Source organism: Lithobates pipiens, unplaced genomic scaffold, assembly GCF_037356315.1.
Source record: "Lithobates pipiens isolate NorthernLeopardFrog02 unplaced genomic scaffold, aLitPip1_a1.2 Scaffold_18, whole genome shotgun sequence".
Lineage (NCBI taxonomy): Eukaryota > Metazoa > Chordata > Amphibia > Anura > Ranidae > Lithobates > Lithobates pipiens.
Window position 1 is genome coordinate 339,380,627 of NW_027507758.1, and position 26,318 is coordinate 339,406,944.

Genomic DNA, 26,318 nt, shown 5'->3' on the forward strand with positions numbered 1-26,318 from the left:
GACAGGATTAAACTAAGGATGGGGTCAGTGGCGCTACCTTTTATATAATATATATATATTTTCATATGGGCTACATAAGGCTATTATGCCTATTGCAGGGAGAATTGGGGGTATTAGAAGTGCAGTGCTAATATATGAAAGAAAAAGAAGAAATAATAACTATATACGCCAACAGTGAGTGTGCCTATTACAAAGAAATTTAGAAAAGATCACGCCTGCAGTGATATAAATAAAACAAAGGTACACTCTATGTACACAAGAAGTACCTGTGCTATACTATGTGTTAGTGCCTATATTAGATCATATGCTGACTAATTGTCCTCAAAACTGTATGGTATTAAATACCGGTTAGGGTGATCAAATAATCATGGGGTCAGTTAGTCATCAGATAAGAAAAGTACTTAGTCCTTATCAGGGCGTACTATATATAACATATAAATAATATCCAGTGCAATATAGTGCTATATAGCCAAACAATACAGTGACTGACGTGCAGATGCATGTAAAAACGTATTATGAAAAAATGCACTGTTGGCATATATAGTTATTATTTCTTCTTTTTCTTTCATATATTAGCACTGCACGTCTAATACCCCCAATTCTCCCTGCAATAGGCATAATAGCCTTATGTAGCCCATATGAAAATATTCAGGGTACAATAGTAGTATATGCCCATATAAATAGTAGCGCCACTGACCCCATCCTTAGTATAATCCTTTTATGTAAGGCTCTAGTAGAGGAGCTTTACCTTTAGGGGAGGCTGCAACGGAGATTGCTTACCTAAGCGCGGCTTTCTGTAATAATTAAAAAATCTATTATGGCGGACAGATCAGACAATTTTTACACATTTTTGGGACCATTCACATTTATACAGCGATCAGTACAATTAAAATTGCATTGATTACTGTGTAAATGTGACTGGCAGTGAAGGGGTTAACACTAGGTGGCGCTGTAGGGGTTAACTGCGTCCTAGGGAGTGATGCTAACTGTGGGAGGGAGGGGCTGTGTGTGACAAATCACTGATCATGCTCCCAATTACAGGGAGCGCTGAGCAGTGACAGTGTCACTAGGCAGAGCAGGGAGATGCTTGTTTACATTAGTATCTCCCCATTCTTCCCCTCCATCAAACGACCGCGGGTATCCCCGCGGACATCGATACCGCAAGACCCGCCATCTGACTCACAAAGTTTGCGGAAGCCGTGCGCCTGCTATGCAAGCCTCGTGAGATCACGTAGTATAACCTGATTTCGCGCAGCGGAGCCAACCTGTTGCAGTAAAACTGCAGCGGCTGGTCCAAAAGCGGTTAATGTAGAAAAATGTAAAATAATGCATTTGGGTGGCAAAAATATGAATGCAATCTATACACTAGGGAGGAGAGCATCTGGGGGAATCTAGGATAGAAAAGGACCTGGGGGTCCTAGTAGATGATAGGCTCAAGCTGCTTATAACAAAGCAAACAGAATATTGGCATACATTAAAAAAGGGATGAACTCCTGGGATAAAGGGATAATTCTCCCACTCTACAAGACTCTGGTCTGGCCGCACCTAGAGTATGCTGTCCAGTTCTGGGCACCAGTCCTCAGGAAGGATCTCCTGGAAATGGAGTGAATACAAAGAATGGAAACAAAGATAATATAGGGTCAGGAGGATATCAGTTATGAGGAAAGGTTGCGAGCACTGACCTTGTTCTCTCCGGAGAAGAGACGCTTGAGAGGGGATATGATTTCAAATTACAATACCTTACTGGTGACCCCACATAGGGATAAAACTTTTTCATGGAAGGGAGTTTAACAAGACACGTGGCCACTCATTAAAATTAGAAGAAAAGAGGTTTAACCTTAAACTACATAGAGGGTTCTTTACTGTATGTGTACAAGGATGTGGAATTCCCTTCCACAGGAGGTGGTCTCAGCAGGGGGCATTGATAGTTTAAAAAAACGATTAGATAAGCACCTGAATGACTGGAACATACAAGGATATACAATGTAATCCTGATATATAATCACACGCATAGGTTGGACTTGATGGACTTGTGTCTTTTTTCAACCTCACCTACTAAGTTATGGGTAGATTAGCAACGGGATGCTTTCAGTAAATACTAACAAACTAACCTGTCAATCTGTAGTGTTACATAGGCAGTACTATCTAACACTGATTCTAGTTGACGGCAGTACAAAACTATACAGTGTATGGTTCATTTATGGATAGACTGGCAATGGGCTGTCAAAAATGGCATGGAGGCCCCCCAAAGTCCATAGCAGACCCTTATCTGACCACGCAGCCTGGCCAATCAGGAAAGGGGGTGGGGACGAGCGAGCACCCCCCCTCCTGAGCCGTACCAGGCCAAGCGCCCTCATGATGAGGACAAGGGCCTCTTCCCGACAACCCTGTCCGTTGGTTGTCGGGGTCTGCGGGCAGGGGGGCCTATCAGAATGTGGGATCCCCCTTTAATAAGGGGGCCCCCAGATTCTGGCCCCCTACCCTATGTGAATGAGTATGTACCCCTACCCATTCACCTGGGGAAAAAAGTGTACATAAAAAAACACAACACAGGTTTTTAAAATACTCTTGCCACTGTCACCGCCGCCTTCTGCTACTTCTGCTTCTTCTTCTTCTCTTCTTCCTTCCGATGTTGGCACGATGCTCTCTCCAGCCTTAATGGGCGGGACACGTTGTGCGGTGACTTATATAGGGATAAGGGGTGGGATCACGGGTGATGTCACATGCCCCTTATGATGTCACAGTCCCAGAGGATGCTGGGACTGTGACATCATAAGGGGCGGGGTTACCATGTGACATCACCCGGTGACCCCGCCCCATATCCCTATATAAGTCGCCGCACAACACGTCCCTGCCATTAAGGCTGGAGAGAGCGTCGTGTCAACATCTGAAGGAAGAAGAGAAGAAGAATAGAAGAAGAAGCAGAAGAAGCAGTATTTGGCTGCGACAGAGAAAAGACTGGTCAACGCTGGTAAAAGAGCTGGAAGACGAAAGCGGAGGCCCAGCAAGAAGAAACGAAGAGCGGGACAAGACCCCCAAAGTCCCCCGAAGTAGGAAGAAGACCCCCGGACGGCAGTGACAAAGGAGAAAGCCAGGCTCCTCCGCTAGTAAAAAAGCTAGCAAAAGAGCAGAAGATAGCAGAGGAGTCTGGCGAGAAGACCCCCGACAACGGAAGAAGACCCCTGGAGCTGTCTAATAAAGTATTTTAAAAACCTGTGTTGTGGGGTTTTTTTTATGTACACTTTTTTTCCCCAGGTGAATGGGTAGGGGTATATCGTACCCCATACTCATTCACATAGGGCAGGGGGCCGGAATCTGGGGGCCCCTTTATTAAAGGGGTTCCCATATTCTGATAAGTTCCCTGCCCGCAGACCCCGACAACCAACGGCCAGGGTTGTTGGGAAGAGGCTCTTGTCCTCATCAACATGGGGACAAGGTGCTTTGGGGTGGGGGGGCCGCAGGGCCCCTCCTTCCCAAAAGCACCCCCCCCCATGTTGAGGGCATGTGGCCTGCTACGACTCAGTAAGGGGGGTGTTCGCTTGTCCTGACCCCCTTTCCTGACCGGCCAGGCTGCGTGCTCAAATAAGGGTCTGCTATGGACTTTGGGGGGACCCCCACACTGTTTTTTCGGTGTAGGGGTTCCCCTTTAAGTCCATACCAGGTGACTGGGCTAGCGAGGTGTCAATCTTACTGATGGAGGCAGTGACATTGACCTTCTTTGCTAGTTCCATCTACCTGGAGCCACGTTCAAAAAGAACGGACTTTACTCTGTGTGTGGGCAAGTCCGTTCATTTCCATAGTCTGGCGGATTGTCCGCCGGACCTAGTCTGCCGGAAAAGTCTGGTTGTGTGTGGGCAGGTCTGCTCGTTCGGAAAGTCCGGTGGACCTCTGCTGCAAAGTCAGGCGGATTGTCCGCCGGATAGTCTGATCATGTGTACGTGGCATTAGTGTGGAGGACTGCAGTAACCAACTATTACCAAGCATCCCCTCGGTTTAATTACTCTGGGGAATTATTATGTGAACATGTTCAACCATATAAGGCGTCCAACATATACATAGGTTGTTTCAATAAAATAGTATAAATTATCAGAATTATTTTAGCGGTACATTAAAGGGATACCTGTCAACTCCTCTGTAACTGAGACTGTTAAATTTACTTCGCCCCACATCAGTATGTTCAGCAATTCCATGTGTGGTATGCTGAAATTTGCCGATCCAAAAATCTGTAATCAAAACATGAACAAATGTTAATGTGTTTTATCAGAAAGCATTGTTAATTATGTACACATCCAAACACATTTGTGTTTATGTAAGGGCCCATTCACACTAGGAGCAATGTGCAGTGCCAACGTATGGACAATTGTAGTAAAGTAAAGTAAATTGCTTTATGTTCTGTTTTTTTTTAGTTCAGGCCAATTTGTTGCTTTGGTGCTGTAAAAAAAGTAAGACATGCAGTACTTGTGGCAACACCCTACACTCCATCACAACACACTGTGGTGAATAAACATAAATGGAGTGTCATTTTGTGGCATACCATAAAGTTGGAAAAAAAAGCAAACAGCGCAATGTGTTGTAATCAGTGAATCAGCACTCTATACTTAGCACAGCAGCAGTCGCATTACTGCACAGATGCTGGTATGTATAAGCCCCTATTCTAAAAACAATCCAACATATTTTCTTAAATGTTTGTATTAAACTGCCTATACACAGTCAGTACTTGCATCACAAAAGAAATTTTAGAACTTGTATTGGAAAAGTGTTTTATTTACAACATTGCTGAATGTGCAGTGTTTCATGCACTAGTCATCATCGCTGACTCACTGACACACACCCTGCCATGTTATTTCAAGAGAAGTGTTGTTCTTTTTTAAAGAGTGCGCACGGGGTGTGCCTGGGCACACCCTAATCACCCCGAGAGCAACACGCACAGCGGCAGTTGGGTGGCCAGTGCTGGAACTCTCTGTGTTCCAACAGCCAGCACAGAAAGGAGATGCAAGCAGAGTGACAGTGGAAGCTGGGCGCTGGAACTCTCTCTGTGTATCATCACCTGGCACAGGAAGGAGTACACTGTCGGCAGCTGGGTCTTTTACTTCGAAACCTCCAGTGCTGGTCTCTAGTGCCTGCACACACAAATCCCTCCCTGTTCTCCCTATACAACAGAGGGGCGGGGCAGAGTATCCACTTGGCCGCTCTAGCCTCACACCAGTAATGATGGGAAGTCCGGATCTTTAAAGTGAATCGGTTCATTTCGAACTACTCACTGAAATGAACCGATTCAATGAATCGATTCTTCGGTTCACTTGCTGAGTCTACTGACAAGCAAGTGAACCGAAGCTCTGATTCAACCTTCTTAAATGATTAGAATCAGAAGACTGATTCACACAGAAGGTTGGCAGGTCCTGGGGACGTTTACTTTGATTTTGTTCATCGGTGCAGAGCACAATTGTTGTCAATTGACAATTGTTCTATTGTCAGATTAGCGCAGTGTCATGAATTTTGGTGATACACAAACAGCTGTGTTAGGCTGGGTTCACACTTGTGCGATGCGGGAACCCTGCGATTCCACTATGGGTTCCTGCATCGCACCCGACTCGCACGACAGTTCACAACAACATATGCGAACTGCTGGGGAGTGTCATACAATGTTAATGACACCCCCATTTCAGCTCGCATGTCGCACTGCAAAGTGTCAGTTTAGACATGAATTGGATCGCATGGGTGCTATGCGATCCGATTCTGGTGCGGACCAAAAAAAGGGTCCTGTTGCAAGTTTAGTCCGAATGCGATACGATTTCAGCCATACTATCTGTATGGCTGAAATCGCATTGCACGGACATCGCCTGTGATTTGCACTGCAGTGCAAATCGCATGCGATTTTGCACTATGCAGCAGTGTGAACTGGCCCTGAGCCTAGGTTTCCGCAAATTTGATGGATAGCAATGTTAACTGTGAAGTTGCCCCAGAATGCAGTTCACATGCACACAAACCCCGCTTTTCATTTAGGCTCTGTTTCCACTTGTGCAACTTGTCCTGCAACTTGGGATTGCAAAGTTGCATGACAAGAAGTACCCGATTTCCAATGAGTACCATTCATATCTGTGCGACTTCAAGTCACAGTGACTTCAAAGTAGTCCCTGCACTACTTTGGTCCCATTGTAATGTGACTTGAGGTCCATAAACCTCCAGAATACACAGGCATGGCTTCAAGTTGTGGCAGAATTGTGCAACTTTCAGGCTTTTAAGGCTAACGCAGCCTGAAAGTTGCACAATTCTGCCGCAATTTTGATGCGACTTTAAAGCAATGCCTATGTATTCCGGAGGTCTATGGATCTCAAGTTGCATCAAAGTGGGACCAAAGTAGTGCAGGGACTACTTTGAAGTCGCACAGATACGAATAATACTCATTGGAAATCATAGAGTACAAAGTCGCAGGACAAGTTGCACAAGTGGAAATGGAGCCTAAATGAAAAGTGGGTTTTTGTGCATGTGAACTTCATTCTGATGGGCCAACTTCCCAGTTAACATTGCTAGCCATCAGATTTTCCTATAGTCTTTACAGCGCATGTGCAGGAATGATGATCAGATTTTACTACCACTACCATGGGCGAAGTACCCCTGGTAGTAAAATTCAATCGTTAAGGCTATTTTCACACTTGTGCGACTTGAAAGTCAAGTGCTTTTGCCATGATTTTTGCCACGACTTGAAGCAATGTCTGTGTAATCTTGAGGTCTCTGCCACAAGTTGCATCAAAGTCAGACAAAAGTAGTACAAAAACTACTTTGAAGTCGCACAGATATGAACTGAACTCGTTGGAAATCATGGGGTGTGACTTGTCATGTGACTTTGCAGTCTCAAGTCGAAGGACAAGTCGCACGAGTGTGAAAGGGCCTTAGGCTGTCATTACCACCTTATCACTGCTGCTACCTCATTGGTTTAGTGTATTGTTTTACTGGTGGTGACTCGTGGTTCTTTCAGTGTACTGTGTTCTAAAAGCTGATCTGATTCTTTAACTCGGTAACTTGTACGATTCTTTAACTCGGTGTACTGTGAACTCCTGGCTCTTGTTTTAAGTTTGTATCCAGTTCCTGAGTGTCACTGTGCTTTGAGTCAGCTGATTGGTTGCAGGGAGGGGCGGAGCTCTCTCACTCTAGGATCATATTACCACTGCCAGCTCTGCTGCTCTGCTATGTACTGAGTGCAGAGTGAACTGTTTCAAACGAATCAGTTCACTGAAAAGAATCGATTCATCCAGTTCACTAAAAAGAATCGATTCAAAAGAACGATTCGTTCATGAACTGGACATCACTACACACCAGCAGCATCAAGAGAAACCCATGGCAGCAGCCTGTCCAGCCATAGTAAGTTTAAGATTCTGTTCTGCAAGGAAGAGGAGAGCTGATGTGGGTATAAGACAGGGAAGGTTGAAGAGCAGTAACTCCAGCTGCACTGAAAGGACAGGAGAGCTTTCGCTTGGTGAGGTATTGTAGGGGAGAGCTCTGTACTGGGGGGAGGGGTCTTTAAACTGGCGTAGCATCCCTTGAACTTTGTACAATAGCACATGTCTGAACTCTGCACCCTGTGCATAGTGCACTTCTGAACTCTGCAGCCTCTGAGCAGCTCACTCTTGAACTCTGTACATAGCACACACATGATTTTCGTACCCTGTACCTAGCTCACTCATGAACTGTGCACTATTTGTTTAGTACATGCCTGAACTCTGTACCCTTTGCATAGTGCATACCTGAAATTTGCATTCTGTGCATAGCGCACTCCTGAACTCTGCACTCTACATAGCACACTTCTGAACACCTGCACCTTGCACATAGCTCACGTCTGAACTCTCTACATAGCACATGCATGATCTCTGCACCCTGTGCACAGCTCAATCCTCAACTGTCCACCCTGTATGTAGCGCACACCTGAACTCTGCACTCTGTGCATAGCGCCCTCTTGAACTCTGCACCCTGCATGTAGCTCATGTCTGAACTCTGTACATAGCACACGCATGATCTCTGCTCCCTCCTGAACTGTGCACTCTGTGCCTAGCTCACTGAACTCTTCACAATGCGTGTAGCTCACATCTGAACTCTATACATAGCACACGCATGATCTCTGCTCACTCCTAAACTCTGCACCCTGTGTATAGCGCACACCTGAACTCTCCACTCTACATAGCGCACTTCTGAACGACGGATCTTTGTACATAGCACACACAAACTCTGCACCCTGTACCTAGCTTACTCCTGAACGCTTTACTATGTACATAGTGCATTTCTGAACTCTGCACCCTGTGCATAGCGCAAGAATGAAGTCTGCAATCTGTGCTGGTGCACTCCCGAACAGTACACTCTGTATGTAGCATTCTCCTGAACCCTGCACACTCCTGGGCCCTGCACTCTCTAGGAAGCAAAAGTTAACCCCCCTCACCCTGCCACACACACTTTATGTTGCCATCTCCCTGGTAGGGGCCCCAGTGCATCACTTTGCCCAGGGGCCCATGATACTTTTAAGACCACCCTGGCTCTGTGTGTAGATGGGGAAGATCTCCCACTGATGGCTTGGCTTTTAATATACACACACACACACACACGCACGCACACATGTGCATGCGCGCGTGCGTTTGAGCTTTGAGGTGCACACCCTAATGCAATAGGCTGCGCACACCTATGTTCTTTCTTATTGCCTGTAAACATCACACAGTCTATTGCTAACATTACACAGCACAAAGCAAAAATATTCTGTCATTGTAAGTATTATTTTTTTCATTAAATTACATGGTTTTCCTAATATGGCAGTTCAGGCTCATATTTCACTGTAAATACTCCAATAAAGCACAATAAACACATTTGGACAACATAGCCAAGATTTTACTGTAACATGATATGTAAATTTTTCCTTTAGGTGTGATAATATAAGCAGGTGCTAGTTGTTGCTGTTACTTTTGGGTTATTATTCCATGTTACTGTATTTATGGTGTAACATTTCTTTAATTATTATATGGCTAATTGCTGCAGGGGTCCAGTCGCATGTGACTTCTTCCTCTTCTTGTCAGTTCTGGGATATATATATATATATATATATATATATATATATATATATATTATATATACACATCTGCAGACAGTGGCATGTATCTTCAGGGACTCCGGAAGACTATGGACTTTTTGATATGGACCTTACCCATTACAGGTATAGGCCGCACTATGTTCCTTATGCACCATATCTTTTGGGAAAACCATTAGGAACAGTGTTATGTTCAGCAGCACAGCCAGTTATACCTCTCCTAAATTATGTGAACGACACACACATGTATGAGAAGATTGGCGAAAGATGTATCTGTATTTCCCACGTGCCTCAGTAAAAGAAACTTTAAAGAAGCAAAAAAGTTAGTCAGTGTCTGTCTACCTTGCATAGATGCCTAATACAGGATACGTGTAACCTAATGCCACGCACACCAACCGGATTTTCCGGCAGTAAAGGTCCGATGGGATAATTTCGGCGGATATTCTGATCGTGTGTGGGATAATCCTATCGTTTTTCTTAAAAAAATATTCAGATGAACATAGAAATAGAGCATGCTTTAAATCTTTCCGACGGAATCAATTTCTATCGGGAAAACCATTCGTCTGTATGCTGGTCGGACCAAACGGACCAAATACGATGCAAGGGTAGCTATTGGCTACTGGCTATTGAACTTTTCTAGTCCTGTCGTACACCATCGCATTGGAAAGGAACAGACTTTGGTGCGATCGTGTGTGGGCATGTCCGTTCGGTCGGAACTCTGTCGGGAAGACTGTTTGAGTTTATTCTGACGGAAAGTCAGGTCATGTGTACGTGGCATTAGTGTACCTGAAGAACCTTACATTGGGAGTTAAAGCTATTTGTACATGAAGATATTGCAGCCCTGGGCTGCCATAAGAACAGTTTTACCAGGTAACCCCTGAGTTTGAGTACATTTGCGGAACACACGCTTGCCGCCCACCCACAGTAATTTTACTGCGAGTGGGCAGCAGCTCCAGGCACTGCAATGTACTGGTACGCTGTGGCGCACATGCACATGCTACCTGCCACCCTGTACCATGTTATTGGCTATAGCCAATCACAGTATCACAATAGTAAGCAAGCTGTCATGAATGAAAGCCATTCGTGACAGTTAAAACTATTGCTTATAACAGTGATCATCAAGCAATAATAGTGTAAATAATCCCTGATCAACTCTCCCCAGAGTAGTACAGTGACACTGTGGTGATACTGAACTACACTGATAAATGTATGTGTAGCACTACCCCCGTAGAAGTTGCTGAGATAGGGTTTCCCACTGCTGCCCAGCCGATCCCCTTACCATTTCCTTAATTCACTCCAACACAGAAATATAATTTTTTATCTTGTCTTTTTTTTTTTTATATATTAGGGGATGATAACTTGGATGGGATAGGGAATTTATTGGATACCCAACTTGAAAAAATGACCGAAACACAAACAAACGGACAACTTCCTCCCTATTTACACAGATCTTGTTCTTCCTTCCTCCTGCACAAACTTGGTTCTTCTGTACAGGACCTGCTGCTCACTCCTGGTGGAACTAACAGCATATGTCTAGTAAAGGCCCATTACAGGCAGGAACTCTCAGTCCCTTGACAAAAGTAGCACAAATGGAGTGAACAGCATGACACATCTCTCCTTCTGCTTCCCTGTGGCCCACAATCCCAGTTCCACTTGCCTGCAGAATGCTAGCCCACCTGGCTGCCATGACTGGCTGTTCTTCCTCCCAGTCCTCCCGACTGACTCTCTGCAACAGCCCTGCCCAACATGCCCACACACACATGGAGATTTTCCAGGGCCAGGTTAGATACAGGTACACCACAGTCTTTAAGAGAGCACTGTACAGCTGACAGTCTCTCCCCTTGTCTTGTCCCTGCACTGTGCTGATCTACTCACTATTTCTGCTGGCTCCTTCCTGCTGCCTCTCTAGCTTAAAACCCTCCAACTCCCTCTGTGGTGGGACTATTCCAGGCCAGCTTTCCTGAGCTCCCAGCCCGAAGTAAAACACCTCACCAGCAGATGCCCCTCAAGGGCCACCGGCAGCCTCCCTCAGCACTGCTTCTACATCTTCCACACAGACACCCTTGCTGGTATGGCCCATGTCTATTTATAGGTTTCCTAGTTCCCTGCTAGGCTCACTCCTGGAGATTGGTTGAGAGCCCATACATATTCAGGGCAGCTCCTCCTCCCCTCTGTAACACCTTGACCAGGAATTGATCCTGGTACCTGGTGTTTTGGGGTCAGTTCACTTATGCCTGAGCCACTGGGAAACTTCTTTTGGAGTAGAGCCCTTGTTACTTGATGCTGCTTGCTTATAGATTCTGGCTCCATCCTGTGGCCAGCTGTAGGCAGTCACCCAATCTTGTGACCTATAAATAGTCACTTCCCCTTCCTGTTGTTGCCCTAGTATAGGTTCCATTTCCTGCTTGTTGGTGTTTGATATATTGTAGTTCTGGTTGCTGATGTTTGCTGGTTCCTGACTTCGCCTTCTGGTTTACCCCCATGGACTTCTGCCTTGGTCTGCTGAATTGGATCGTTTTGGATAGCCCTTTCTTCTGCCTGGTTCCTGACTTTGGCCACTACTAACAGGGAGTTACTTGATGGTTGTTCCATCATATAGTCTGTTTGCACTTCCCATTGTGTTCCCTTATTTCTGGTTGCAGGTTCTCAACCGTCCCTCCACCTGATACTGGGATAAGAAGACTACCGATCAGGAAACTGGAGTGATGGTTGGAGTCTCCTGGCAGGCCTGACACCCTCAACCCACTAGTTCTAGAATGTTCTCCAAATTTTCAGATATTAGGGGGAGGCATCAGAGAGCTGCCAGGAGGAGTCACCTAGGCCGAGCCACTAATAGTGAGGATATGGCATGGAATTGAATTATCTCATGGTGAAGAGCTCCTATTGCCATGGTCAATGGAACAGTCTCATGAGTCATATGGGCAGGCTGTAGAGGTCTCCCATCAATAGCCTCAATGGCAAGTGGAGTGGCACAAAGCTTCAGTGGAATTAAGTGCTTAGACACAAAGGCACTATCTATAAACAGGCATGCAGCCCCAAAGTCATTTAGAGCCTGTGTCTCGATGGACAACTTGGATCAAGAAAGGGTAACCAGAACTAAACGCTTCAGGATAACTAGGGATGTAATATCGCCACCTAAGGTCTGTCCCCTACAGGACCTCAGGTGCAATGCGTTTCCTGGACTGGTAGGACAAGGCCTCAAAAAGTGACCTGCCTGGCCACAATAAAGGCACAATCTCTCCCTCCTCTTAAAGGCCCTCTCATCCGCAGAGAGACATATGAAGCCCAACTGAATGGGTTCTACTTCACTGGCGGACTCTTTACCAGGAGGCATGGGAGGTGAGGGAGGCAAGGGTGGGACTGCAAATCTTGGAGCAAATGTACAGGAGGCTTCCACAAGCACTCCTTAACCACTTAAGGACCGCCGTATTGCCATTGTACGTCATCACAATGGCACAGGCAGGCACAAGCACGTACATGTACGTGCCTGCCTTCCAGCAGGTGGGGGGTCCGATCGGACCCCCTCCTGCTGGATACGGCGGTCCGGTTCGCTCCAGGAGCGATCCGTGATGAGGGGATGGCCGTTGGTTTCTGGCCACCCCCTCTGGATCGCTCCTGGCCAATGAGAAGCTTCCTCCCACTGTGTAATGTTTACACAGGAAGGAGGAAGTGATGTCATTCTCCTCGGGGCGGTCTTTTTGACCGGACTACGAGGAGAAGACTAAAAGTAAGTGTGCACCAACACTACACTGACAAGTAGGTACACACAGGCACACAAACCCGCCCCCCCTCCCCCCCCCCCCCCAGTCACAGTATCACTGATTGCATTGATCATTTCTTTACTGATCACTGCATTCAGTGTCAGTTGTAACAGTTAAAACTGTCAGGGCAGTTAGTGTTAGGTCCAGGGTAGCCCCCTATCACCCCCCAATAAAGATTTAACCCCCTGATTGCCCCTAGAGTTAACCCTTTCACCCCCTTTTGCCAGTGTCACTAAGCGGTCATTTTTCTGATTACTGCATTAGTGTCGCTACTGTCGCTAGGTAGCTAGTTATTTTTTTAGGTTCACCGCCAGGTTTTTATATCGCTAGGTACTCCGATATACTACCCAATAATGATTTTAACCCCCTGATTGCCCCTAGTTAACCCTTTCACCCCCTTTTGCCAGTGTCACTAAGCGATCATTTTTCTGATCGCTGCATTAGTGTCGCTACTGTCGCTAGGTAGCTAGTTATTTTTTTAGGTTCACCGCCTGGTTTTTATAGCGCTAGGTACCCCGATATACTACCCAATAATGGTTTTAACCCCCTGATTGCCCCTAGTTAACCCTTTCACCCCCCTTTTGCCAGTGTCACTAAGCGATCATTTTTCTGATCGCTGCATTAATGTCGCTAGTGTCGCTAGGTAGCTAGTTATTTTTTTAGGTTCACCGCCAGGTTTTTATAGCGCTAGGTACCCCGATATACTACCCAATAATGGTTTTAACCCCCTGATTGCCCCTAGTTAACCATTTCACCCCCTTTTGCCAGTGTCACTAAGCGATAATTTTTCTGATCGCTGCATTAGTGTCGCTAGTGTCGCTAGGTAGCTAGTGTTTTTTTTAGGTTCACCGCCAGGTTTTTATAGCGCTAGGTACCCAATAATGGTTTTAACCCCCTGATTGCCCCTAGTTAACCCTTTCATCCCCTTTTGCCAGTGTCACTAAGCGATCATTTTTCTGATCGCTGCATTAGTGTCACTAGTGCCGCTAGGTAGCTAGTTATTTTTTTAGGTTCACCGCCAGGTTTTTATAGCGTTAGGTACCCCCATATACTACCCAATAATGGTTTTAACCCCCTGATTGCCCCTAGTTAACCCTTTCACCAGCGATCACAGTATAAGTGTCACTGGTGACGCTGGTTAGCCAGTTCGTTATTTAGGTTCCCCGTCAGGTTTTTATATAGCCCCAGGGACCCCCATATACTGCCTAATACAAATTTGAACCCCCTGATTGACCCTAGTTAACCCTTTCACCACTGATCACCGTATAAGTGTTACGGGTGACTCTGGTTAGTTTGCTTTTTATAGCATCAGGGCACCCACCATTTATTACCCAATAAAGGTTTAACCCCCTGATCACCCGGTGGGTGATATTAATTAGGTTTTAGGGTCAGGGTCTGCGTCGCCCCAGGCAGCGCTAGGTTAGTGCCAGTACCACTAACACCCACACGCAAAGCATAAACCTCCCGTAGTGGTATAGAATCTGAACAGATCAATATCTGATCTGATCAGATCTATACTAGTGTCCCCAGCAGTTCAGGGTTCCAAAAAAACGCATTGTTAGCGGGATCAGCCCAGATACCTGCTAACACCTGCGTTTTGCCCCTCTGCCCAGCCCACCAAAGTGCAGGATCGATCAATCACTGTCACTTACAAAACACTAAACACATAACTGCAGCGATCGCAGGGATCAGGCCTAACAGTTTTTTTGGTAGCATTTTATATTTAAATCCGGAAGGCAGTGCTTGGTTTTCGGGGTCCCGTACGTTGCTAGGCTCCCAAAAAGTCCCCCACATGTGGTATCCCCGTACTCGGGAGAAGCCGCAGAATTTATTTTGGGGTGTAATTTGACTTATGCCCATAGCATGTGTGAGCAATATATCATTTAGTGACAACTTTGTGCAAAAAAGAAAAAGGTTGTAATATTCCCGCAACTTGTGGCAAAATATAAAATATTCCATGGACTCAACATGCCTCTCAGTAAATAGCTTGGGGTGTCTACTTTCCAAAATAGGTCATTTTGGGGGGTTTTGTGCTATTTTGGCATTTTATGGCCTTCGAAACTGTGATAGGTAGTGAGGAGTGAAATCAAAAATTTGCACCCTTAGAAATCCTGAAGGTGGTGATTGGTTTTCGGGGTGCCGTGCACGACTAGACTCCCAAAAAGTCCCACACATGTGGTATCCCCATACTCGGGAGAAGTAGCGGAATATATTTTGGGGTGCAATTCCACATATAACCATGGCATGTGTGAGCAATATATCATTTAGTGACAACTTTTTTTTTTTTTTTGTCATTATTCAATCCCTTAGGACAAAAAAAAAAAATATTCAATGGGCTCAACATACCCATCAGCAATTTCCTTGGGGTGTCTACTTTACAAAATGGGGTCATTTGAGGGGGGTTTGTACTGCCCTGCCATTTTAGCACCTCAAGAAATGAGATAGGCAGTCATAAATTAAAAGCTGTGTAAATTCCAGAAAATGTACTCTAGTTTGTAGACGCTATAACTTTTGCGCAAACCAAAAAATATATGCTTATTGACATTTTTTTTACTAAAGACATGTGGCTGAATAAATTTTGCCCCCAATGTATGACTAAAATTTAGTTTATTCGATTTTTCTTATAACAAAAAGAAGAAAATATCTTTTTTTTTCCAAAATTTTCGCTCTTTTTCCATTTATATCGCAAAAAATAAAAATCGCAGAGGCAATCAAATACCATCAAAAGAAAGCTCTATTTGTGGGAAGAAAAGGATGCAAATTTCGTTTGGGTGCAATATTGCATGACCGCGCAATTACCAGTTAAAGCAGCGCAGTGCGAAATTGGAAAAAGGCCTCTGGTCCTTAAGGTGTTTATTGGTCCGGGGCTGTAGTGGTTAAAGGAAAGTCTCGGAGTCTGGAGTCAATGAGAATGGCAAACGTGATCAACTTCTCCAGATCCGTAGGTATGTCTCGGGCTGCTATCTCATCTTTGATGTCATCAGTGAGACCATGAGAAAAAGCAGCCACAAGGGACACATGGTTCCAAGCGACCTCTGCTGCCAGACTACGGAATTCAATGGCATAATCTGCAACAGTTCTCGTACTCTGTTTGCTGGACATGAGGCTCTTTGCAGCAGAAGAGGAGCATGCAGGAACATCAAATACCCTTTTAAAGGAAGCCACAAACTCAAGGTAAGTCAGGACAATTTGCATCTCCCATAGAGGGTTTTTCCAGGCTCTATCATAAAGCAAAGAAATAATAAAACCTACTTTGCTTCTGTCCACGGGGAACGCCTAGGGCAGCATCCCAAAGTATATCCCAACCTGGTTGAGAAACCCTCTGCATTGAACTGGTTTGCCCCATGATTGATAGGGAAGCAGAGGGGAACCAGACATACCTTTTACAGAGGTAATATTTGAGGTGGTTGCCTGCACAGAGACTGGAGCAGCAGCAGGGATGGCCTGTAACACAGGTTGTAACAGAAAAGCCACAGTGGGAGGATCCAGATGAGCAGTGTGAATCAGAAGCATCTGTAACAGTATGGCAAACTGATCCATGTGGTGGCCCTGCTCATTCAATCTGGAAAAAATATGACAACTAGAGGGATTCAAATTCACCCATCTTCTGAATTCATGGCCTTCATGGCCTTCGCCTACTTCATGGCCTGAATTCATGGCCTTCGCCTACTGTCAGGAATCATGAATCAGATGGAGACAGAAAATGCAGTAAAATCACACCTTTTAAAGGGGTGGGCCAGCGAAAAAAAAAAAATTTAAAAGTCAGCAGCTACAAACACTGTAGCTGCTGACTTTTAATAAGCACTTACCTTTCTAGGGTGCCCGCGATGTCGGCTGCCTGAGTCTGACCCGTCCCTCGGCTCTTGGGTCCCGTCGCCGCCATTCAAAGCAAGGAAAACAGGCAGTGGAGCCTTGTGGCTTCACTGCCCATTTCTTACTGCGCATGCGCGAGTCACGCAGTGCTTTGTGAATGGGACGCGGTGTGTTGTGGGACACACAGATCCCACAACACACCGCTCCCAATTCCCCAGAAGACAACGCGAGGAGCAGAAGACAGAAGATCACCACGGAATAGGAAGAGGCAGATTAGGACAATCTGCCTAGCAACAGCCATTTCTGGTAAGTGAAAAAAATATTTATTTAATTTTTTATTTTTTTGCAGCCTTTTTATGCATTTTTTTTTACGGTGGACCTCCCCTTTAATATAATGGTAAAAAATTTGTACAAAACAGTAATGTAGTCAAAACATAGCCAGGGTTTGGTAGCCAAAGTGGATAGTCAGAACAAACCAGCAAATCAAGAAGCCAGAGATCAGCATAGTTGCAGGCAGCAGACCTCTAGGCCTAGACCTCCTCTGTAACGCAAAACATGCAACTGGTAGAATTTTTTAAATGAGGCCTATGGAGATTTTTAAGGGTAAATGTTTGTCGCCATTCCACGCGCGGGCGCAATTTAGAAGCGTGACATGTTGGATATCAATTTACTCAGCGTAACATTATCTTTCACAGTATAGAAAAAATTGGGCTAACTTTACTGCTGTTTTATTTTTTAATTCAAAAAAGTGTATTTTTTTTAAAAAAAAGTGCTCTTGTAAGACCACTGCGCAAATACGGTGTGACAGAAAGTATTGCAACAACCGCCATTTTATTCTCTAGGATGTTAGAAAAAAAATGTTTAAGGTTTGGGGTTCTAAGTCATTTTCTAGCAAAAAAAAATGTTTTAACTTGTAAACACCACATCTAAAAAAGAGGCCTGGCCTTAAAGTGGTTAAAAAAAATAAAATACAGTGCCATCATCAACATACAGAAAGAGAAGGGACAATGTAAATTAAAAAGTGCGTGTTTAGTATCACTTTAAGCCCACTCTGTTAGGAGGTGCTTACATTAAAATGTACAGTTTTTCCAGTGGGAACAAAGCAGTAATATGAGTCTTGCAAGTTAATCTCAATTGTAAGATGCACATGGTGTGCATTGCATATATGACCCCCTTCTTCTCTGCTAGCAATTGAAATATTTTCACTTAAATGTGATATCTGTTCAGCAAATCAGTGATTAAAGTGTGTATATATAGCCAAAATGGATAGAGTAGGGAATGGTTAGGAATTGTTCCTTACTCTTAACATTAAAAGACTATTGATATACTTTAAGGACTCCTTTACACTAGCAAGGAACGCTGTGCCTCTGAAGGCATTTGACAGGCGATGAAATGATATGTTGCCACACTACCGTGCTGCAACCATGTACAATACACGTGGCTGCTAAGTAGGTTGCAGCATTGCACTACCGCTGGCCAAACGCGATAGGGGGTTTAATTCCTGCCATGGCCACAAAGGAAAGGGCTGTGGAATGTGCAGCATAAGGGAAGGCAGTAAAAATTTGGTTCAGCAAAGTGATTTTACTGCTCCCTCCTCTACAAGTTTGAATAAGCCCTAAGTAAGGGGTATATTTATAAAGCGGCGAATCTGCCATTCGTCAGACATTCAGGTGAATCTTTGATACACATGTGTTTTAAATGATAGTGATTGATTCACTACTCCGCGGTATTCCCAATGTATGCCCCTACATATCAGAGCATGTAGACATGCCTTACAGTGTTTCAAAAATCAGATCAGGACAATTGAATCCACCCCCTTCAATCCACATTCTACCAATACATCAAAATGTACATATGGCGGAATAAACAGAGAGAGAGTGGAAGAGAGACACCCTAGGCATCTATAGTCAGGGCTTTTTTTTCTCAGAGAATAGGTGCAGGAACTCAACCATGCCCGCCACACTCGCATACCTGCCAAATGGCATCAAATAGTAACTGTTCCCTCTGCATACAATCCCATCCCTCCACTGCCCTCATTTTCTCCCCCCTCATTAAAAGCTCCACCATCTGTCATATGTCTTACCTTTGTTGCAATATTAAGCTGAAACACCTATCCGGCCGTAGTACCTTCCAGCATACTATACTAGACCACAGCAGGTGCAACCTACCACGCCCCCTCTCCTGCCCATGACTGCACTAAACCCTGGGCACCTGTTCTTTATCTCCCTTGTCCCTGTGTGGCACTCAGTGGGATCTGCACAGGAGATCTGACCTGTGGGAGCTACTTGGAGATAAGCTATCACTTGTAAATGCAGAATCTGGACTTCAGTGTTACCAAGTGATAGTGGTGAGCAGGAAGCAGAAAACCTGAGTCAGAGGTGGTGGAACTGAGTTCCTCCTAGTTCCTGCTAAAAAAAGCCCTGTCTATAGTTATCAGTGCGAAAGTTAGCTACGTGGAGTTTTAAATATACAGTATGTTTAATTTAAGTTTTCTAAATGGCACTTACCTCAAAAGTTTTGTTAACCTCATATGAAGACCCATAATAATATTTTGGTACTAAAGATACTGTTACATTGCCTGCCACTGGCTTTCCATATGCATACCTAGTATAAAAACAGAAGTAGTCACATTAAACCTTGTATTTCATGTGCTGTGCTTACATGTTTACCTAGTAAGACTGTAAAAAGCAGTCAAAAAGACAAAACTGAACTTAGATGTTTGGTTGAACTCCAGGCATGATCTTTATTGCATAGTTACTGTACATTGGTCCAGTTCTGACCTGTAGAATTTACCCTCCTATGTTGAACCATCCATTTGGGGAGGAAAAACAACCACTCAACAATGTTTCAGTCTTTACATTCCTTGCTACATTGGACTGCATATACCAGGTTATTTTTCTTGTTTTTGGGCGCTGGGTCTTTTGGATGTACAAACTTCTGTATCCATTTCTAGACTTTTTTTTGTTGATGCATTCTGTCTGTGTGATTGGATGTGCTCCCCTCCATTCATTGACCTTCCAGCTCACTAAAATAATTGCCCATGCTTGACAAAGTGTAAGGCAGCTCAAACTGTCAGCTTGTTTTGCAGTAGACTCCAGTTTATGAAATTGTATGCAAGCTCATGTAACAAGTGCAACCAATCTTTAAAAGTGAAACTTCCATTCATTTGTGTCTTCTCCCCCTCTGGTGCCAGAAGGCTACACTTTTTTTTTTGAGCGGAACACTGCTTTAAAGTAGACCTTCAGTATTGTTTTCAACTTTCCATCTATTAAATCTATTGCCCTTATTGTTTTACCTTTGGAAAGAAAAACATTTTTTTTCTGCCAGTGAAAACCTTATACAGCCCACTTCCTGTTTCTTGTCTGGTAAAAAGCCTAGGCTTCTGACATCATGCACACGTCTGTCTCTCAGTCTCATGAGAGTTTGCCAGGAAGGGAGGGGGGATAAGTCATAAGAGGGCCAATGAGAGCTGCAGGGCTGCAGGTGTGCCTCTGTATGTCTGTGTAAATCCAGGAAGTGAACAGGCAGCAGCTTCAGCTGCCCACAGTTAAAATGGATGCAGCTAGACCTAGTAGCGGAGATTTCTGCAGCATATTGTGCATGTACAGAATCACAGTATATATAAAATAATATGCACAGTGGTTGGAGGGAAGCTTCAGAATGGAAAAGATGTTTTTATTACAAATTACAGTCAGGTCCATAATTATTGAGACATTGACACAATTCCAATGTTTTTGGCTCTATACACCGCCACAATGGATTTGAAATGAAACGAATAAGATGTGCTTTAACTGCAGACTTTCAGCTTTAATTTGAGGGTATTTACATCCAAATCAGGTGAACATTGTAGGAAATACAACAGTTTGTATATGAGTCTCCCACTTTTTAAGGGACCAAAAGTAATGGGACAGATTAACAATCATCCATGAAACTTTCATTTTTAATACTTGGTTGCAAATCCTTTGCAGTCAATTACAGCCTGAAGTCTAGAACGCATAGACATCACCAGATGCTGGGTTTCATCCCTGGTGATGCTTTGCTAGGCCTCTGCTGCAACTGTCTTCAGTTCCTGCTTGTTCTTGGGCCATTTTCCCTTCAATTTTGTCTTCAGCAAGTGAAATGCATGCTCAGTCGGATTCAGGTCAGGTGATTGGCCATTGCATAACATACTACTTCTTTCCCTTAAAAATCTCTTTGGTTGCTTTCACAGTATGCTTTGGGTCATTATCCATCTGCACTGTGAAGCGCCGTTCAATGAGTTCTGAAGCATATTGCTGAATATGAGCAGATAATATTGCTCGAAAAACACTTCGGAATTCATCCTGCTGCTTTTGTCAGCAGTCGCATCAATTAATACAAGAGAACCAGTTCCATTGGCAGCCATACATGCCCACGCCATGACACTACCACCACCATGCTTCACTGATGAAGTGGTATGCTTTGGATCATGAGCAATTCCTTTCCTTCTCCATACTCTTCTCTTCCCATCACTCTGGTACAAGTTGATCTTGGTCTCATCTGTCCATAGGATGTTGTTCCAGAACTGTGAAGGCTTTTTTAGATGTTTTTTGGCAAACTCTAATCTGGCCTTCCTGCTTTTGAGGCTCTTCAATGGTTTACATCTTGTGGTGAACCCTCTATATTCACTCTGTTGAAGTTTTTTTCTTGATTTTTGACTTTGACACACATACGCCTACCTCCTGGAGAGTGTTCTTAATCTGGCCAACTGTTGTGAAGGGTGTTTTCTTCACCAGGGAAAGAATTCTTCGGTCATCCACAACAGTTGTTTTCCGTGGTCTTCCGGGTCTTTTGGTGTTGCTGAGCTCACCGGTGCGTTCTTTCTTTTTAAGGATGTTTCAAACAGTTGATTTGGCCACCCCTAATGTTTTTGCTATCTCTCTGATGGGTTTATTTTGTTTTTTTCAGCCTAATGATGCTTGCTTCACTGATAGTGACAGCTCTTTGGATCTCATATTGAGAGTTGACAGCAACAGATTCCAAATGCAAATAGTACACTTGACCTTTTATCTGCTCCTTGTAAATGGGATAATGAGGAAATAACACACACTTGGCCATGGAACAGCTGAGCAGCCAATTGTCCCATTACTTTTGGTCCCTTAAAAAGTGGGAGGCATATATACAGACTGTTGTAATTCCTACACCATTCACCTGATTTGGATGTAAATACCCTCAAATTAAAGCTGAAAGCCTGCAGTTAAAGCACATCTTGTTCGTTTCATTTCATATCCATTGTGGTGGTGTATAGAGCCAAAAAGATTAGAATTGTGTCGATGTCCCAATATGTATGGACCTGACTGTATGTGAGCAGACTGCAGTTCCTCTTTAAAGAAACAGAAGCCACTGAATATAAAGTAATGTATTTGCATAGCTGTAATTACTTACTTTGCCGTAACTGTTCCTGAAATACCTGGCTGTTTTGGTTCAATATAAACAGAAGGAACCTTCACTGTGACATCAAATTTTGGCAAAACTGAAGAACAAAAATAGAAATGAAATTCTTATTTATAATTGAAAATCATTTAATATAGGTAAAAAAACAAGAAAGTGGGTATCCTCTAGAAGTCTCTAGTCATCTTAAAGTACATCTGCATTAGAGAAGTAGGGGGCTGCAATTGCTAGCCTGCTCAAAAATTCTAGCTGCCTGGCAGTCTTTGGCTTTAATATATTTAAGTCAGAGACCAGGATAAAGCATGCTGTAAAGATTGCCAAAAATGGTAGACATATGTATCCCTATACATGCTGCACATTAACCACTTAGAAAGAAGCCAAAGGATCATCATGACAGCCAGAATGAACATTCTCAAAAGCGAGCATCTGCAGTAGCAATGTCTATAATTCTTTTAGGACTGGCATTTATTTATTTTTTTTACATACTATTAATGAAACATTGACAGCAACACTATCTATTTCCACCTAGAATATCTTCACTAGACCATTAGTATCTTCTCCCCTCTTTTCCCCTGTATTTAAAAAAACATTTAAAACGCATAGAACACTATAAACAAAATACAGATTTCCTTGTGTAAGGTAATGGCAATGTCATTTCTGGTGAGACACTAATAAAGCAATAATAAACCAAAGGTGGACACATAGGCTAAGATGATATTATTTTGTGAAACAATGACTATGTGGGGTTAAGGAATTCTATGGGAGTTTTTTGTGGGTGACATTGGCTGCTAATGTTTGAGTTTTTCATTGTAGTAGAGTCCCCATTTACTGACCATGCTCCTTGATACACCCATGGAAGATACGTTTCCCAGCTTAACTCCCCTGCATCTCAGAAGGGCCACACCTGATAAGGCAGTGGTAGCTGGGCAGGTAATTTGCAGACAGATGAGAGGCTCTCCAATGTCAGATTGGCGTGCAGTCAGCTGGGCAGCAGCCTAATGTTATACAGCTTCTCTAAATGACCCAGCTACTGCGGGGGACTGCTGTTCCAGTGGAATGGCATTTTGCCCTCAGCCTTGGATCCCTCAAACTGTCTGCGTTACCAGATCTACCCTGGACTATGAGGGACAATGTCTACGAGGATGATTGTCAATAGCTGTTTTATGAGCTGTTTTACTTATATAGTAAGTATGAGTCTGAACTGTTTTAGAGTCTTATAGCGATTATGTTATGAAACCACATGTTCCCCAGATTGACACTGATGTGAAAAGTCTATGTTTGCAGAGATTTCAAACATTTCTATGCATGAAGGTAAAAAACCTTCTGCATGCAGCTTCCCCTACCAGCACCCACCCCCCCCCCCCATATTTACCTGACCCCGATCTCGATCTAGCTACATGCAGAAGAGCAGAGCCTATCTTGGCTCTCTCCCTTCTCAATGGCACAGACACAGCAGGGGGAGCCAATAGCAGGGCCTCGTATACACAGAGGCAGCTCAGGATTGAGCATGCCGATGTGCCACAATAGGAAGCGGCTTCCTACGTTGGCACACCAAGAAGAGGAGGAGCCAGGAGCACCAGTGGGGGACCCAAGAAGAGGAGGAATTTTGCAATTGCCCATTTTGCTTTATTGCATCTAACTTTGCACTTGTTTAGTAAACTGCAATTTACTTTTGCCCTTTGCCTGATCATTCGGATGATTACCCATTCTGTTAAACTTTTCTTTCCTTCCTCTGGTGCCTCAGCACTAAGATGCCTTAAAAGCTAATAGAAATGTGCTGGCAGCAGGTAGGGGCAAGCAGGTTTCATCATTTTTTTTTCTGTGTTTCCTTCAGCACCCATTGGTTTCTCCTACCATCCCTTACATCACTACAGACACAATAATGATGTGGAGGTCGGCAGAAAGAAACACAGCAAGCTGCAAGGGACACAGGAGAATGGCATTCCTACATTGTTCTTTTCAAGGAGACCTTTATGGAACCTATTTTTGACACGACAAGATAATAACTTCTTCATTCAGTTGATAAAAACGGGATCTTAAATTGTATTACTAATACCGTGTAAACTAAAGATACAATTGGCAGAATAATTAACCCACCTCGTTCATCAACAACAAAGTACTCAATATTTGAAGAGGTCTAAAAAAAAGAATACAAATGTTAAATTTTAGATGATTACTACTCACTGATATAATCGTACAAATGTCAAAAGTAGCAGAATTTGATCCGCCTACTTAAATTAATTCTATAATTTTCCTGGCCTCACTGTTAACAGTGCACGTCATGAATTTTAATCTGAATATGATTGGTACTGAACAACATTTACAGGAATTATAATCTCCATAGGCTAGGACTGCAATTATATTATACATCCAGAAACATTCAGATCCCTGAGCAGTTCTGCATTTCCATCTATTACATAAATCCAGACTTTGTCCTAACTTTTTATTTATTTTATTTTTTTAAATTTTCTGTTTTTTTTTTTTTTACGCATTATACATTTGAACAGTTTCCATACCTTTGTTTCTACTTTAATTTTCCAGGAGCCAAGTGTAGAAAATTTACCAAGCCCTAGCTCTAAAGACACTACTCCCAAGTAAAGCCGGAGATTCAACCACTGATGAATAATATTTTCATGTGAATCCTGCAGAAAAATATAAATACCACTCTATGAAATAACATAAGGAGTGCATCCATAACAGTTATCAAAGGTTTATGTTTCCTACATTATAAAATTAACAGCAGCTAAATCAACGAATAAAGTTTCCACCTGTAATCATTAAAGCACACCAGAGTGTCCATTTACCTACCGTTTCCAGCAGCAGAAGTCAGACTCTTTAACTCCATTACCCAAAACCCCCTGGGCTCCCACTATTCCATGGGCTCCCATTATCCTCTGGACTGCTGGACAAGCTCAGGGGATAAAAATTGCACATCTGTCCACCTTCCATTGCTCATTGAGTGTGTGTCAGATAGAGCAGCCATGACTGAGCTAGTTAGCTGCAACCAGGTAAGGCTCTCTCTTTATCGGAGTAGGTGGGCATGCCACTGAAATGGCATAAGAACATGCAGCACTACCCTAAAACCCAATCACATTGGTGGGCATTGTCTGGACAAATTCCTCAGCACAGCAATTCAAGTGGGGTGTCATTGCTCACAGTCTCCTTTCTAATTTACCAGAGACTTGTGAAGCCATACAGCAACTGTGTGGTATCTGCTGTGGGGTTCAAGTCCTCAACCACTGCTATCTTCCGCAATCAACCTCCTAATAAAGGAGAGAGACTTTGTTTTGTCTCAGGGCACCACAAACATTTGTCTTTAATACAACATTTTTTGCCATTGTCTCTTTTCCTGTACCATACACTTAGTTATGCTGTACAGCCACCCAATGTGAAAATGGAGGAGTTGCTGCTGGTAATCTCATTACATCTGTTTGGATACCTTCTTTGTCAATAGGGCAGAGGACGGGGTTAATAGAGAAGTGGATTGTGTAAGTATGGCAGTGGTCAGTGTCTGCAATGGACAGTTTCAGTAGTTTTTTTTTTTTTACAATTTTATTTATTATTATTTAAAACATTTTTTTAGGAGTCCCATGTGGGGGGGGGGGGGGGGGGGGGGGTTGGTGAAATACCAGGAGTCTAAACAGACCCCTGATGTTTCACTTTTGAGACAGAGAAATTAGATTGAGGACACAGCTCTCAATCTCCATCTCTGCAGCCTCAGCTGCACAAAAATGAATGAACAGGAATAGTACAGAGCGTTGTTTATTCAGAAACTGAAGCATAGTGAACATAGTTTATTATTCTTCAGTTATGAATAAACACAGTGAGTAATCAGTACCCTTCACTCACTGTGTTCACTGAGAAAAAGAAGGGGCCAGTAAATAATATATTTACCAGTCACTTCCCTGCTTTCTATCCTGAAGATCCTCAGCAGCAACCGATGGGATAGGCAGCATAAATAAAAAATAAAGGAAGGGTGGCGGTTTATACAGGTACTGATCCTCTCCATTTTCCTCCTGCAACCACTGAATCCTGGCAAGAGAAGAAGAGAAGAATTTCAGCGGTTGCAGGACTGGAAAATGCAGGGAATTGGTTCCTGTATATGACACCCCAGCTGACCCTCCTGTCCAGGTGTAAAACCGAATGTGACAGGAAGACCACATGGGCCCCCCTAGGGCATGGGTGGGGTCACCCCTGTGACCCCTGATGCTACGCCAGTGCATAACTCCCAACTGTCCCTGATTTTGAGGGACTGTGCCTTCTTTGGAACA

The 26,318-nt window shown here is 43.8% G+C and overlaps 1 protein-coding gene across 1 annotated transcript in view; it reads right to left on the reverse strand.

Moving 5' to 3' along the window:
• The window catches only part of LOC143988097 (CD109 antigen-like), a 169,851-nt gene that overhangs the window by 124,791 nt on the left and 18,742 nt on the right, over window positions 1–26,318 (reverse strand). The window contains exons 5-9 of the mRNA XM_077487380.1: window positions 24,564–24,689; window positions 24,145–24,184; window positions 22,042–22,129; window positions 19,146–19,242; window positions 4,121–4,223 (exon numbers count right to left, since the gene is read on the reverse strand). Of these exons, the coding sequence (XP_077343506.1) occupies window positions 4,121–4,223; window positions 19,146–19,242; window positions 22,042–22,129; window positions 24,145–24,184; window positions 24,564–24,689 (454 nt within the window). The remainder of the gene's footprint in view (window positions 1–4,120; window positions 4,224–19,145; window positions 19,243–22,041; window positions 22,130–24,144; window positions 24,185–24,563; window positions 24,690–26,318) is intronic.